The sequence below is a fragment of the Raphanus sativus genome, chromosome 4, assembly GCF_000801105.2.
Source record: "Raphanus sativus cultivar WK10039 chromosome 4, ASM80110v3, whole genome shotgun sequence".
NCBI classification, from domain to species: Eukaryota; Viridiplantae; Streptophyta; class Magnoliopsida; order Brassicales; family Brassicaceae; genus Raphanus; species Raphanus sativus.
The window spans coordinates 7,563,778-7,581,313 of record NC_079514.1 but is presented as its reverse complement, the minus strand read 5'-3'; the positions used below and the strand labels follow the sequence as shown (position 1 = coordinate 7,581,313).

Below are 17,536 nucleotides of genomic sequence, written 5' to 3'. Positions count from 1 at the left end.
TGTCTATTTAAGTAATGTTAGTATTGCTTCATGGCTTGATCATTTGAATAATAACTAGTTTGTCAACTTTTTTTCAAAAAAAACATGTTTATAATCAGTACTTTTATCATTCAATATATCTTTTGAAATATGCCAAACTATATTTTGACGGTGGTATAATCATGATGTATACAACGATGTCAACATTGTGACTGATATAAGCTTAAGCATGACGTTTATGTCTTCTCGCATCGCTGTATTATGTTATTGCTTCAAAACCGCAAAGGAGCTTAACCAAACTCGATCTCTAAGATGTCATGTTAATTTTTCTCAAACTTAAAATGAAACCTAAAATGATTTAAATAAATTCAAACAAGATATTCAAAATCATCTCTTAAAATTATTAGAATATCATTACTTATACAACATACAAATGAACCCGTGTACCTGTGATTTTTTTGTACAACATTTGTGAGTCTTTGATTAGAAGACGTCGACCGGTTCTTCCACATCTCGATATTAGTTCTCTCTTTTTCTTCTTTAGTTTGAGCTAGATAATATGGGTCGAGCGAGTTGGCTTATAGGCAGTGTACTACTACGTGGTTCTCTGTTTACACAAGACGAAACAGAGACATTGGAATATGCTTATAAAAGATGAAAGTAATTTAGGATTTTGCTAACAAAAATTATTTATGAACATCAACTATAACAACGAAGTAATTTGTGGAAAAGCAAATAATTCCATTTTTATTTGTACCTAGCCAGCCGCTTAGGTCCAAAAACAATCCATATAGCCAACATGAACATGTATTAGTTTCTAAACGCAACGAATTATTATTGACAGTTAGGTATAATCAAATCAATTTACATAAACAAATTTGAAAAACCGGTGGAACAAAAAAAATGAAAATCGTTATTGACATGACATCCGTAATTGAACAAAATAAGGAATGCAGCATCAAATCTCAATCATACTCATTCAAAATTGTTGTTGTTATTTAACAATGATGTTGATTTGGTATTTGCAACACACGGTTCACACCATCCCACATATACGTGATTTTATAAAAATCGTTATCGTTTCACGATATTTCTACTAAATTTATTATGTGGAAAGTACTATTTATTAAATTTATATTAGAAGAATGATGTTTCTGACATTTGCTGCTAAATTCACAGCAGGATATACAACTAACGTCCGTACAAAACCCACAATATCATTCATTGGCGTGTTTGAACTTGCGACTCAATGCGTCTTAGTCATTAGTCATATATATATGATTTGATTTGAATGAAATGTTTGAATTTCTTAAGTAATTTACAAGAAAAACATTTATTATGAATTTAGTGCTAAAAGTATATGTTTCTGTTCAACTAATCACTAATGTCGAATAACTTAAATGGATCTAAATTTTTCAACTTATCAAAAATATTATTTATACTTGTGGATTTGCGGGACATGCTAAGTTGCTAACAAATAAAAACAACACAATGTGAATTTAAACCTGGTTATAAGTTATAAGTTATAACTATATAAGTTTGCATAATAAAGTGGAGTCAGTTTTATATTCTAACACCTTTTTAGTTTATTAGGTTTGTTATATTTAATTTTCAACTGTAGAAAGCAAAAATGTTTGCAAAAAAAAAAAACTGTAGAAAGCAACAAATATTATGTCTTCTTGAACTATTTTCTCTTAGTATTTTACCAACAAGTATTTCCCTACATAAAAAATGCTTCATATTTTTATCGCCAGGAAATACTTGTTCTTTAATTTGGTGGATCGTAAATGTAATTAATTTATAATCTTTCGATACAAAATGGTCTTTTCATAACTAATACAAAAATAGTTAAAACTTTGTATTACCTAAATGAATTGAAATTAGTTATATAAACTTGCTATATAAAAGCTAAAATACATAATCTAAATCTCGTCCTAAAAAAATGAATCTAAGAGCATATCCATTGAAAATTTTAAAGAAAAGTTCACACAATTTCCCAGACAAAAAATATTAAAATAATCTCATCAACTTGAACCTGTGTGGGAAGAATTCTTTCCGGTGAACTCGATTCATAACTATTTCGCGGATCCCACAATACATAGCGTCCGCGATTAGTTCGATTATTATTATTATTTTTTTTAGAAAGAAAAAACCAAACAGAAAGAAAATAATAATAAAAATACTTTTTTTGAACTCCCATACAAATTCACTAGGGCATGCTCTAATAGATCAAATCTCCTAATCAACAATAAAATGTGTTTAGTCCAAGGCAGCGGACAAAAAAATATCGTAAATACGTGTGTTGGAGAATTTAAAAGTAAACTAGATCATGACCCGCTCGACCGAGCGGGAGTCAATTTTTTTTTTATTTTTGTTTTTACTAAATGTTATACATGATCGCAATGTGTATTAATACAAAATTTTGATAAATAACAATGTGTACTAATGTATTTAAATAAGCAATGTGTTTAATTACTAAATTTGATTTTTAAATTTTATGATAACGTGAAGTAGATTTTTCTATATTATTTAAAATATATAGTGCTATATATTTTGTATTTTCAACATTTATCATACAAAACTTACATTGGGGTATTATTTATATGAAAATATGTGTAACATAATATTTATATGAACATATGCGTACCTGCACGGATTTTACTTTTAAAATGTATTATATATTGTTTAGTTTTTGTAGTATCGAGTTTGTATAATTCAATTTTGTGTTTAAAGAACAATATCAAAACTGTCTTCCGTATGTAAAAATAACATTTTGCAAACGCGAGTTGTGTCTTTTTATTGTAACACACAATTTTATATAAAACTTACTTTTTTGTACATTACGAAATTTAATTTTTAAAATAATTATTACTTAATTTTAAAGTGGATTTTATCTCTCAGGTCTAATATATTTGGTGTGCAATGGTTCAAAGCATTTTCGATGTATATTATATTTCAGTTTGGTTTGTTTTTAGTATTATTGTATAAGTATAATACTATACAATATTACTATATTCTATACAATATATGAAGTTATGTGTTATTTGTTTCAGAAAGTAGATTAGGCCCACGTAGTTATAAAAATAGTCATATCTTTATGTATGTGTCTATGACTTATCTACCTAATATTATTCGCACCAATAAAATCAATATGGCCAATGAAAGTATACTGATTAACTTAAAATGAATTGTATGGGGTAATTCTAGAACGATTAATATTTTTAGTATTCTTAGTATATATCTTATTTAAATCGACATGTAATAAATGTAAAAGTTATATATGGAATATGGACAAAAAGAAGAACTGTATTTAAGGAAATACATCAATGCAAAGTTAAACTATGATACGTATTATATATAAAGAATGAGTCATTTAATTTAAATATATGAGGTCCACTTTTAAAATTCTACCTAGAAGAAGTTATAATGTTCCTATTTTAATAAGATAGATATATGTGTTGCAAAATTATTAGAAAAGAACAAAGAGGATACGAGAGAAGCCAGCTCACCTTCTACGTTTTTTATAAACATAAAAACAGTGATAGTTTGGAAAATTTATTGACCTGTCCAAATGCGTAACAAAGTTTTAAACGAAAACATTTCGACTATTTCATTATCATATCCACATTTGAACCAAAAAATATTATGCTACACTATACGTTTTCTTATGTCAACACTCTGTATGCTTCTTTAGTAAGCAAGAAAAAAATAGCAAACTTAGATAACGAAAAATATTATGAATGCATTCATACTTATCTAAACACAGTGTGAAGTAAACATCTAAATGATTCATATGTTTCATAATTCGTTCAATATGTAATTCGGACAGTTATGCTATATATATATATATATATATATATATGTCTATTTTATTTGGTAAAGTAGTACGAGACCTTGATTAAAGTTTAGAAAAAAAATCGATACAATATGAACGTGATGAAAAAAATAAGAACTAGCTAAAAATACATTAAATACACCACACATTTAATTAATAAATGGGCCAATGGGTCCTTTAATTTTCCACTTTGTGCAGGCCAATAAGATTATACGGAAAAGGAGAAAATCAAAATGGAAAATGGAAAAAGACCGAAAAGACCATAAAGTATCTCTCGTTCTAATTTACCATTATTCTCTTTTTATTCGACCTACTCTGGTCATCCGGTCATGGTTGCTAAATTAATTTATCAACTAGATATCTATCCGCACTGTTTGTTTTCATTTATTTTTATATAAATATTTTATTTTTAATTCTAAATTAGTATATATTATAATATATATGAGGTGTGTCTATCATTTTTCAAAACATAATAATTTTGCTGTTTATTTTTTTTGAATATATTGTTTCAAATTTTCACATTTATTTGTATCTTCTTCTATATAATATATATTTTTGGATCATTATTTTCTTATTTAACTTACTAATATATATAAAAATTGAATATGCATTCATAATGTTTTAGTGACTACAACAATCATTATTAACCCAAAAACGCTTGGTATCAGCTACCTTTATACATGTTACAATAACAGAAGTGATAGTCATATAGAGTCAAATACAAAATCAAATGCCCACTAAACTTTTTAACCTGCATATAGTGGTATCTATATTATTAAAGTTGAAGTACAAATTGGAGATGTTTGGAAACAAGGATAGTATTCTTAGTTAAATTTGTTTGGAAACAAGTACAAGTATTCTTAGTTTGGATAAGCTTTTAACCAATTTTTGTAATTCTCGTAAGTCGTGGCCCATTTTATTGGATCCGTCCATGTGGTTTAATTACCAACATTAACTAAACAATCAAAAATCGTAATAAAATATCATATCATTCCTCATAAATCCGACTGTTACCATAATCTGGGCGAACAATTATAACGATATTTGTAAATCAGACCTATATATTTGCAAACTATTTTATTTCTTAATTTACTAAACTATTTTCCAATAACCATTATAAAAATATTTTCAACATATATAAGAAAAATACAATACAAAACCCAATTTCAAATACCAACTCAAATTATGGTTTTTATATTTCATCTTAAGTTTTAAAAATATCATATATATAATTATTTATATGATGGTACATATAAAATACTATTAATTATATGATTATTTATATGATGGTACATATAAAATATGATTAATTATATGATGACACATATACGATATATAATAATGACTAGGGATGAGTTTTCGGATATCCATACGGGTTTGGTTCTGATAGATTTGCGTTTTGGGTTTTCGGGATCAAATCTATTCTATTAATTCTTCAGTTTGTCCTATTAATAAAGTTGTGTCCACTTTTTTATAACCCACATTACCTAATTAAAAATAAAATAAATATTTTATAACTGCATCTAAATAAATCAAAATAACCACGTTCTCTGTTTATCTAACAACAACAGTTACGTCTCTTTTTCATCACAACACTCAACATTAATTCATTGATTTAACAGAACAAAAACCCAGAATATTCCTCGGACAATTCATGAATTTCAAGTTCAACAACCTCTATCTTCCTGATTAGCAGAACAAAACCCAGATTTTGAAAAACAAATTCTACCTTATCTGAAAATTCCTAGAACTGCAACTACTTGATTGTCATGAATACTCCTCAAACTATTCATGATTACCAGTAACCCAGATTGTGAGAACCAACTCAACCTTTTTTTTTGTAACTTAAAACTAACTCAAACTTAATTGTCAAATTACTAAAACCAAACAACCACTGGATTATCATGAATATTTTCAGACCATTAGTGAATTTCGAGTTCAGCATCCTCTATTTTTTTTTTGGTCAAACATCCTCTATTTTCCTTATTAACAGACCATAAACCCAAATTACGAGAAACAAACTATGCCTTACCTGAAAAATTCCTAAAACTGAACGATTACTTGATTTTTATGGATACTCCCTCAAACCATTACTATCACGCAACTTCTAAGTTGTCTTTAAAGGACTTACATGATTTTGTTTTGGGACAAAGAGTCGCTCAAACTTAGATTTTGTTTTCTAGGTTTTTGTTTAAGATTGGGCCATAAGTCACGATTTTAAAAATAAAATACAACTGATTTTCACAACTAAATTAGATCTTTTTATTTTTATTGCGTCAAAATATACAAAACCCATTTTTAATTGTATGAAAAATTATTATGTCATTATTATGTGTAATCTATTCTATTAATTTAGCAGTATGACTAATTGATAATAGTTGAGTCAAATTTTAAAAAATACATGGAATCTATATATATAACTGCAACAATATATATATATATATATAACTGTTTATATGCCGAGATATAATTGCAACAACAATAAAAAAGTTCCATAATGATAAATTCCTATTTTTTAGGAATGTCATAATTTTTTATATCGAACTCATTATCATGGAACTTAAATTTCTATTTTAAAGGCCTATATATATCGAACTTCTTATCATACCAATCTTAATATCGAATTTTGTATAATTTTTGCAGCTATATTTATAGGCTGAGAGATGTGAGATAGAAAAAAAAAATATTCAGAGGTATAATTGGTTACAGCCTGAATTTTATAAAAATTATTTCTTAAAAAATATAAAACAAAAATATACCATCCTTTTAAGGGCGGATTATAAATTTGGTTCAACTATTTGAAATTGATTTGTGGATGCGGGTTATGAGTATTTTATCCGGGGTGGGTGCGACTTGGTAGATTTTGGATTGCGGGTACCAGCCAACCCGAAAATTATTTAATAAATAAAAATAAAAAGAAAAGTAAACACTTTTTTAAAAAATATGGTAATTTAAAAAAAACAATTTAAATTTAAAAGTAAATAATTTTTTATTATAAATATTTTTGTTATAGTAATTAAACTAAATAATTATTTTTAAAAATTTATAACCCGTAGATAACCGCAAAATTAAATGGGACGGATGCCGATACAAATTATTTGTTTGCGGATTGTGCTGGTCATATTTTGTTACCAAAACAAAACTGAAACCCGCGGGTTGGCGGGTTCGACCGGCAATCTAGCTCTAACCAAGCGTATACCGGATCAGTTTTTAAACTGTTATTATTTAATAAAATATATTTTGATTAAAATTTACACAAATATAATTAAAAAGAAAAATACAAATATAATCACAAAAATACACAAATATGAGAATTAAATTAAAACAAAAATATACCCGCCCTTTAAAGGGCGGGTCAAAATCTAGTTTGTATTACAATTAAAGTTAGAGACATGATTTTAAGATTGAGAACACAACGAATAACAAATACAATGTCAATAATTATATGCTAACCTTTATGTCAAGTTGCCATTTTAAAGTCTTTTGTAAATTTTTTTTAAGTCACGAAGAGTTAGAGAAAAACATGGGTAACTTACCTATTATAAGCAGAATTAGAGAAACCATTTGTTCATCGATGTAAATATTCAAAATTACATGGGTAAAAACTATAGCATGTCAAATATTTCTCTCTTAGCACAATATTAATAAAGTAACATGATTATGTGAGTTACAAAAAAAACATGATTATGTGAATACTAAAAACATTATGGTAAACCGCGAATACTAAAAGAACATAAAAAAGAATACTAAAAGAACATGGTTTTGTCAACATTATGATTATGTGAATACTGAATACTAAAAGAACACTAATAAATCAGTTTCTTTTAACTAAATTTACCATTTATTTATTTGTATGAGATATATTTGTAGCGAAGTTCTTTACATAAATTACCCACTCAAATGATGCCCAAAAATATTTACCCACCCAAATATTAAAAGGTCTGGATAATGACAACGCAATGAACAAAACCTTTTGTCAATCACGTCCGCTTTTTACAAAAAAATAAAAAATTAAACCAGTACCTTTACTTACAAGTCACACATTTGGAAACTTACTCCCACGTAAAAGAATAAAAAAACCAAAAAATTCCCCATAAAGACAAAACTTACATAAAGACACCAGTCCCATCACTACCGGAAAAATCATTCGCCGGCCGGACTTTGCCGGCCTAATAATTTTCCATGAAGAAAGGTTCTTCGTACGGGAACGAGTCCCAAAATCCATCGACCTTGTGATCATTCACGTCTAGCAAAAGATCAGGGAGGTCGGAGAAAGCATCATCCGCGGCTGAAGATGACGTCACCGGTGACGTCACCGTGCTCGACGGGGACTCCGGTGCTTTCCATTCAACGGCTGCAGCTGTGGCGGCGGCTTGAATGTCTTTGGGATCGGTGCTTGCCGGTCTCGGCAAATGGCCAGCGAGCTCCGGGAAATTGAGGTGAGCAGAGCCTCCTTTGATGGCTAAAGCCGCCACGTCGTGTGCACGCGCCGCCATCTGAGGGGTGGAGAAAGTGCCGAGCCAGATTCTTGATTTCTTTCTTGGCTCTCTGATTTCAGATACCCATTTTCCCCATTGTCTCATTCTGACCCCACGAAAATTTGGATGTTTAGAACCACCCTTTTGATCTTCTTTAGTTTTTGAACTGCTTAAGGTTTGAGCCGGCGCCGGTGACCGGAGATTACGTTCCGGCCGGGTAAGAGAAGAGTCTTGCATCGAAAGGAATGAAAGTGTAATACGACGAAAGAGAGAAGTTTTGGTCGGAAGATTATAAAGAAGTTCTGTATTGTATTTAGGGGTGTGAGAGAGTAGGAATAGTTGTGAGGAGAGACTGGTTCGCTTCTAATATATAGTACATCCAAATACGAAAGCAATTATTCTTCTTAGTATGTTTATTTATTATTTTATTATTTATAAATTCAGTTACCAAAGCTAAAAAAGGCTTTGACTGCGTTAAGATCCTTTTTTCTTTTTCTTTTTGTTTCTTCTTTTTTTTTTTGAAAAGAAAAATATATGTTTAACCATTTTAGTTACTATTAATTCTTTGAATTAAATATAATACTTGTAGAACAATATTTTAATGTTTCTTCTTGCAATTAGATTACTTTGTTTTATGTTTTTATAATACAATATTCACTATGTAAACTTTTTTTTTTTTTGTAAACTTGAATTTGGACACTTGTTTGTTTGACTCCTTTTTCTTTTGAGCAACAATTTGTCTGACTCCTAAATAGTCTATAGTTAGTCCTTCCGAATAAAATATTTGGACTATCTCGGGTAAATTAAATTACATTATTCTGATCGAATTTGAACATTTTCTTATCAAATAGTGGTTTTTTAGGCGGTCCACCAAATTAATCAAAGCAGTTTAAAACATACATTAGTTTATGAATATAGATAGATGTTAAGAAGTTTACGTCCACAATAAACTGAGACGTAAATTAATACTGTATGTAAGAAGATATAGTTTTATATTACTACTAGTAGGTTTTTAAATGAAAACACATCGGGAGTTCTTTTAAGATGTCATAAATTTTTGTTTTAAAAAAAAAACAATTTCTGTTCTCGAAAAAGAAAAACTATTTCTGATTTGTATTTTAGGAAATGTACGAGACAGATGTTAGACACTTCTAAAAATATAGTTTCATAATATCATGACATATGCATTAGCCATCTTTCATTGAAGTTTCAAAATTAAGAAAATGTAATTCATAGTCACGATTCTCAACATGCTGATATAAGGGAAAATTCCTTAAAAATACACAGACTGAATTTCTTTTGCTGAAAAAATACACAAACTTTTTTGGCTTCCCGAAAAATACACAAACTAATTTTGATTGTCCATAAAATACACGAACTTTTGAATTTTGAAGGTTTCACACCTCGATTTTAACGGTGTAAACAGTGACTAACAGAATAGTAAGACGCCGTTAGACGCCGTTCACACTGATTAAAAAGTTCATGTATTTTATGGACAACCAAAATTAGTTCGTGTATTTTTCGAGAAGCCTAAAAAGTTCGTGTATTTTTTCAGCAAAGTTAATTTAGTACGTGTATTTTTAAGGAATTTTCAAATGGAGTTTGGATATTTCATATACTATTCAGAGGCTAAATATATGGACCCAATACATATCCAAAATTTTATATTTGTAAACTTTCGGTTTGGTTTTGGACCGAATATTTTCGGATCAGTTTCGATCCAAGTTTTTGAATCCGGCTAAAATATCTAGACCTAATCTTGACATTTTAGCCGGATTCAAAAACTTGGATTGGAACTGATCCGAAAATATTCGGTCCAAAACCAAACCGAAAATTTACAAATATTTGTTGGGTCCAAAACTCTTCTACTTGAAAGAATTGAAACCAAAAAGAACCGATCCGAATAGACCTGGGCCTAATAAAATCGACACGAATAGATTCAATCCGACAAGATCTTTCTGGTAACAATTTTGTTATTATTTTTGCAATATTTTTTAGTTTTGTTTTTGTAACAGAAACATTTTTAATTAATATGAAATTTTCAATGTAAAATTTAGAGTTGTTTGTGAATTTTTAGATATATATATGATAGATTTCGACTAAATTGGACTCAACAAATATTTGTAAACTTTTGGTTTGGTTTTGGACAGATATTTTTGGGTTAGTTCTGATTCAAGTTTTTGAATCCGGCTAAAATGTCTAGACATTTTACAAATATAAAATTTCGGATCTGTATCATGTGATAGAGAATGTGTTTTTTAGGTCTTTGGGTCGGGTTTGGGCCGTTTTTTTCGGGATATGGATCTTTCAGATCGAAAATATTTGGTCCAAAACCAAACCGAAAGTTTACAAATATAAAAATTTGGATATGTATTGGGTCCAGATATTTAGCCTTTGAATAGTACTCCCTCCGTCCCACTTTAAGTGGAGTTTTAGGGAAAATTTTTTGTTCCATTTTAAGTGATGTTTTTAAGTTTCTAGGTAAAAAATAAATGTATTTTAATATTTTTAATTATTTATATTCTGTAGTATAATTGTTTATTGGTTGAAATTACTTTAATTATTATTGTTTTTAGGTAAACGAGAAAAATAGAATAAAAGTTTGTAATTTCTTAATCAACGTGCAAAAACCTCAAAACTCACTTATTTTGGAACAGAGGGAGTATATGAAATATCCAAACTCCATTTGAAAATTCCTTAAAAATACACATACTAAATTAACTTTGCTGAAAAAATACACGAACTTTTTAGGCTTCCCGAAAAATACACGAACTAATTTTGGTTGTCTATAAAATACATGAACTTTTTAATCAGAGTTAACGGCGTCTAACGGCGTCTTACTATTCTGTTAGTCACTGTTTACACCGTTAAAATCGAGGTGTGAAACCTTCAAAATTCAAAAGTTCATGTATTTTATGGACAATCAAAATTAGTTTGTGTATTTTTCGGGAAGCCAAAAAAATTTATGTATTTTTCAGCAAAAGAAATTCAGTCTGTGTATTTTTAAGGAATTTTCCCCTGATATAACCCTTGTATCTGTTATTTTTCATGGCAGGGGACAGTTTCAGTTTTCCATACGTACAATAAATATTAGGAAAAAGGTAAATGTAAGTGTAACTGGACGGAGATGCATTTAGAGAGAAGTTAGAGAGGAGAGAGAAGTAAAACAGAATTTTCTTGTTCTGGCCGACGACGGTGGCTCCGTTAGCCACGTCGTCGGTCGGGCTCTTTATGGATCGTTTCTCTTTTGTTTTTTCGGTTGGCTTTTTCTTTGTCTCCGTCGGTGCATCGTATTCTTGATGGCCGGGCGGCTCGAGCGACCGCCGTGGCTCCTGTTCCGACAAAGGAGAACGGTCGGCTAAAGTCTCCGCGTCGCTATACTCTTCTGTCGACGGCGGCCCTAGGTTCTCTTTGCGGTTTTTAATTAAGCTTTTCCTCTTTTCTTTGATTTCTTTTCTTCGGTGCGTTTTGTGGGTTTGGGTTATGCTCACGTCGTGGACGGTGAGGCTTTCCGGTGTAAGGCTTGTCGAGAATGGTGAAGCTTCATCTTTGGGTCTGTAGTAATGGATTGAGGGCGAGATCTCGTTAGGGCGATTGATTCTCGCCGATATTGGAACCCCCGGTTTCGTTAGATGGTTGCGGTGGAGTTAGATGGAAGGTTGGAGCTCTGATGTGGTCCGGCGGTCCGAAGATCTGGTCGCCGGAGAAGACTAGAAGCGTTGGCGGTGGTGAGTCGGCCTGACGACACGTGTTCCCTCGACGTCGAGGATGGTGACACGTGTCCGTGCGTTTCCTTGGTTTGATCGATGAGGCGGCGGCATCACCCTTCGTTTAGTGATTAGGGTTTTCAAAGTGGGCCGGCTTGTTTAAAAGCCCATTTGAGTTCCGAGTTTGGCCCGGGGTTTTTTTGGGCTTATAGTTTGATGTAGTTGTTGTATTGGGCTTGGTCCCTTTTTATTATAAAAACCATTGACGGAAAAAAAAAAGTGTAACTGGACGTTGTAGCCTTGTAGGCCCTTATTTATTTTTATAAATGTTTTCAAAATTCATACTAATTTCCGTCTTTCGTTTTCCCTCGAAATTGTTATACTTTCGTTTTCTCCCGACCACGACTCATGTCTGCCTTCAAAGATGTCTGCACGTTTTTCTCTTGGATTTGACAAATGCAACATTAAAACGGTGACTATAAATCTGGCCTTGATTCTTAAAAAAGAGAATTCTAAAACCATGAAAGATTTCCGTCCTATATCTTGATACAATACATTATATAATCCATCTGTTCCAAAATAAAGTATCGTTTATAATTTCAATTCACAATTTATTAATAATATTCTGTAATTTATTTTTCTATTAGTTAATGTATATGTAATGATGTTTATTTTGACTATATATAATTTTTTAATCTGCGTGCATAAACTTAAAATAACAACTAAAATGAAATTAAGAGAGTATAAAATAATTTCAAAATTTTGAAAGTAAATTAGGTTGATGATGTAAATATTATAATTCCTAAACACTTTAACTACTAACCATTAGAAAATGAAAGATGAATGCCATTTTTAATGGGAAAATTATCAAAACGGAACAAAATTTAGGATGGTTAATATTTTGGTATAAAATCATTTTATCCATTTTGTCTCCCTTTTACCTTTTCAATTTCTAAAACTTAATTAAATAAATATTTTTATGAATAAAAAATATTAAAAATATAAACAATTTATAAAACACATATATACACAAACACACTTTTTTTGAAAAACTTAAAAAATGTATTCTACTAAAAGTAGAATTCTTCTTCTACGGAAAATGAGTCAGTAAAAAACGAAATCTAAAAAAGCCCATCTACGTTTTTAGAACGAAAAATATACTATTAATTAAAATTCTAAATAGATGGAATGCAAATTTTACTAATTGTAAAGAAAACTATTTTTCTCTCGAATTTAGTTTCTACTTATATGAAGTATTCTAAAATATTAGGAATGCGAAATCTAAAAAATACATGAATGTATACCTGACGTAGAAATTTCATTCAAGATTTTGTCATGGTTTTACATAGTGTAGAATGTGTCTTTTACGGATAACAAAAACTGTTTTTTGCGAAAATTAAGGAAGTTTCAGTTAAGAAAATATTCTAAAAATATCTGAACTTCCTAAAAACGTGTTCAGATTGATTTGTTTTGTCAAAATATCAAAAAAAAAACATTTTCTTCTTCATCAATCTATGATTTCTCAATAGTTTATCTTGTGGATTTCACAAACTATTGTTCTTTTTTTTAATTAAATTTTTTAATAAAACTAAAGAGTTTACAAACATTTTAATTTTTTATAAAATAATATTTTTGTAAAACATTTTTTATAAAGTTTATTTAATTTTTTACTAAAAACTTCTTGTAAAGTTTTATTTTTATTTTTATAAAGTTTACAAAGTTTATTTTTATTAGAGTTTTATTGGAATTTTTTTAAAAAGTCTTATTTCTATTAAAATTCAAAACTAAAAATTTTACATATGTTTTAAACTTTTTATAAAAATAAAACTTTGTAAAACATTTTCTATAAAAAATTTGTTAAAAACTTTTTGTAAAGTTTTATTTTTATTTTTATAAAGTTTACAAATTTATTTTTATTATTTTTTATTAAAACGTTTAAACTTTTTATAAAAGTAAAATTTTGTAAAATGTTTTTTATAAAATTTATCTAACGTTTTTATTAAAAAGTTACAAATTTTTAATTTTATTAAAGTTTTATTAAAATATTTTACAAAGTCTTATTTTTATTTTCCCTTTTTAACACGTTTTTATTTTTATTTTTTTAAATTCTATTAGTTTAATGTGTTTAGTTAGATTAATAAATGATTATAAACAACCATGCTGGATTTTTTTTTCGTTTTGGCAATTTTCCTTTTTTAATTAATACAACAATATGGTTTGATAAAGAGGATTATAAATTAGACAACCCTAACAATATTTTGCAGTATATTTATTCACCTACCAAATTCGGCTATTAAATGCTTAATAAATATAAATGTCTGAAGTTTTATGTGGGAAATGATGCTAATTGGAAACAAAGCACAATCCTGAAAATATTTTTTGAAGGAAACAATCCTGATAACATTACATATTCAGAATGCAAGTTGAGTTACAAAGTATAATAAGATAAAAAACAATATAAATTGCTGTATTAGCGGACTTCCAATTCTATTGGTTGTTGAAATTATCATAACGAAAAAAAAAAATTATCATAACGAAAGTTTGCTGGTCCATATTTTCCAACAATATGAAGTATTTAATTATTTAGGTCGGATACAAAAGATTTTTAATATATCAAGGGGAAATTTTCTCAGCCACTAAAACTAGGGACCAAATATGTTTAAAGCAAGAAAGGTGTTGATTTAGCTGATTTGGACAACGTATTCTCTGCCAATTATTATCGCCTAGCTTGCTACTAGAAACAGACTATTCATAAATGATCGTATAGGTATAATCAGTATAATACAAGTATGTGTATTTAACCAAATAGTGGTAGTTTATTGGTAAGGCTAACTTTGGGCAGGTGTAAACTTGTCTATTTTGAATTTAATTTCTGTTAAGAAACAAACTGATGCTACTTGGTCATTCTATTTAAATTTTGACCCGTGCAATTTATATGGTAGTGTAGTAACAGAAAATGTGGTTATTCGTTGATATTAATCGGAATACGTTCCGAATTCAAGTCAAATAATGTTATATCCAATTCACTACCGGATAGCCGGTAATACATATATGTATGTGTTCTATAGGGAGAAGTAGTGATCATATGATTTGTTTCTATTTTGCGTGTTACAAATATACAGTTTGGTACTTCTTCTAGTTCCAACAGGTTGGATACATTGGATAATATCTATTTTGACGTCTTATCCTCTAGTGGGAGGTTGAAGAATCTTTTGCTCTCCCTGAAAACCTCTTCAATCAACTCTTCCGGGATGGCATGATCTTTAACATAGAAGAATCCATGTTCCACACATGCCTTATGCAACCACAGACAATAACATCAAACAGTTTATTAATTATTAGTATAGAGACATGATCTCAATTCCGTAAAACGCACCACGTAGAGCGACTAAACAAAAAGATTTAACCCAGATTTCGTCAATTGATGCTATACGTGCTAGTCTTCTATATCATCACCATAACTTACTATTACTGAGAAGAAGAAGCACAGTTTCTACTGTTGTAAACAAATAACAAAGAGAGAGAGGTGAAGAAGAACCCGGCGAATCAACTGTGCGGTGGTGATTTTATCGGGCGAAGAAATATCAACGATCGGGAGTACAAGTGACGTCTCCATTTTCGTAATCTCTTATTGTTTTTAACTGATACGTAGTAATAGAATGTATATAGCAGAATGTTCTATCTTTATTACAATCACGTCGTCACTGTGTGACTGATTAACTGACACATCAGCTCCGCTGATATACGGTGCAAAATAATAGAATGGGAAATAAAATATCTGCGAATTCAAAAGTAGGCCACAATGGGCTTATCGAAATTTCACAGCTCATTTAGTACGAGGCTTATCTCATATTCCCTCTATATCATAATATATATGTGGTTTTGGCTTAGTAAACAAAAATTGAAAAACTTATTTTTTCTAAAGAGATATTTTTGAAGATATAGTTTTAAAGTCACTCACCAATTATAAAAATATAAAATCTAATTGGCTAAATAGTTTTCATTAACTTTTAAACTTCAAAACATCTTATATTTCTGAAACAATGTAACTTTATAAAACATCATATAATCTGAAATGAAAGAATAATATTTAAGGTTTTAGTTTGAAGTTTTAACACAAAATAGTTCTAAGCTATTAAAACAAAAGTTAGAAAACTTATAACTTTTTTACCTGAATCGTATCTTAATTTTTTTTATTAAATATATTTCATATTAATCTAGTAATATTCCAACAATGATAAACACTATATTATAATGTTTTAAAACGTTTTCTCCCCGTCCCAGTCTCAGAATCGTTTCCGTTACGGGAGATGTCAGTTAAGTGCCGTCCCCGTAATTCAAACTTTACAAATACACAAAATACTGTAAATTGTAAATCTATGACGTTGGAAGTTTCTGTATATTGAAATATTGATCAGTTTGGACCACAGAGATGTCACTTATATGCGGAATACGTCTGCAATATAATGTTAAGCTTTTTAAAAATAAAAATAAAAAATTGTTAAGTTTAATTAGTCTTGTACGTCGATCATGTGGTCTTCCAATTTATTGTTTTTAATTTGTAGTTTTTTTTTTTTAAAAGTCTTTACACAGTTAGAAGTTTAGAACTTGAAAAAGATGGAAACTCTATTGTTGACAATATATTATTTCAGAAACAAATCTATGTGTAACAATTTTTGATCCCGTCACCAAACAAAACTACCTTGTTAATTCCCATAAAATATAATATGAAGCTATGAATATGATCTACAATTTTTTTTAAATGCAATAACCTTGAAAACAACCACGATTGACCAAGGTTGTTAACCGTACTGCATTGACTTTGTCACTTTCTCACCTAAACGTTTGTTTTTTCTTGTTTATTATAAACACAACTAGAGTTCGTACGTACGTAACGACAATCGGTGAAAAATAAATTAAAAATCAAATCAGCTGCCCAACTATATGACATAATCGAAGGATACTCCTTTAGTTTGTCAAAGTTTATACTACTTTATATCCTACGCGGTGTTTTCATTGTTTGGTTTAGATTTTAAAATTTAATAAAATGAACCGTTAGTTATTAAGTTCTAAGAATGTTATATAGACCAAAATATGTGAATTTTCTTTTTCCGGTCTATTTTGAACCTATACTATTCGTCAAAAACATCTTTTTGTACATTCAATTGGAAACTAATTTTACCAAAGGAATGTGCTCATGTCCATGCTTAGTCGGATATTACAACGTAATCCGGAAAATCCAATACTACCAAACTAAACTATAAAAAAGAAAAATAATCGTAATATACTGCGTAAACATTTAAGCACACCATCAATTTTTTGTGGTTTTTCCTGGCAAACTTTTCATCTCGTATAACAAACAGCCAGTTCAATTCTTGTTTTTGTGCCATACGGATTGATTGTATCCTTTATAGGACACATTCCAGCCATCCTAGAATATAGGAAGACGGCATAATAGACCAAAAACTAATCTACTCTATCTAATTCAAGTTTATACTGCCCTTTAAATCAGACTCGTCCATGGAAACGGCAAAAAC

General features: G+C 29.4%; 1 protein-coding gene and 1 long non-coding RNA gene across 2 annotated transcripts; both read right to left on the bottom strand.

Annotated features, from left to right (window-relative positions):
- Nucleotides 1-7,614: 7,614 nt before the first annotated feature.
- LOC108852931 (ethylene-responsive transcription factor ERF039-like) lies at nt 7,615-8,641 on the bottom strand. The gene has a single exon (XM_018626404.2). The coding sequence runs from the start codon at nt 8,527-8,529 to the stop codon at nt 7,984-7,986; it is 546 nt and encodes a 181-aa protein (XP_018481906.1). The 5' UTR covers nt 8,530-8,641; the 3' UTR covers nt 7,615-7,983.
- Nucleotides 8,642-15,077: 6,436 nt separating this feature from the next.
- On the bottom strand, nt 15,078-15,715 carry LOC108852935 (uncharacterized). Its single transcript, XR_001949631.2, has 2 exons — nt 15,538-15,715; nt 15,078-15,294 (listed from the first exon to the last, which is right to left on the bottom strand). It is a non-coding gene; the product is annotated as an uncharacterized LOC108852935 (long non-coding RNA).
- Nucleotides 15,716-17,536: the final 1,821 nt, after the last annotated feature.

Bases quoted from the DNA above. Each gene is read 5' to 3' on its own strand.
- LOC108852931 (XM_018626404.2), bottom strand. From the start codon at position 8,529: ATGCAAGACTCTTCTCTTACCCGGCCGGAACGTAATCTCCGGTCACCG.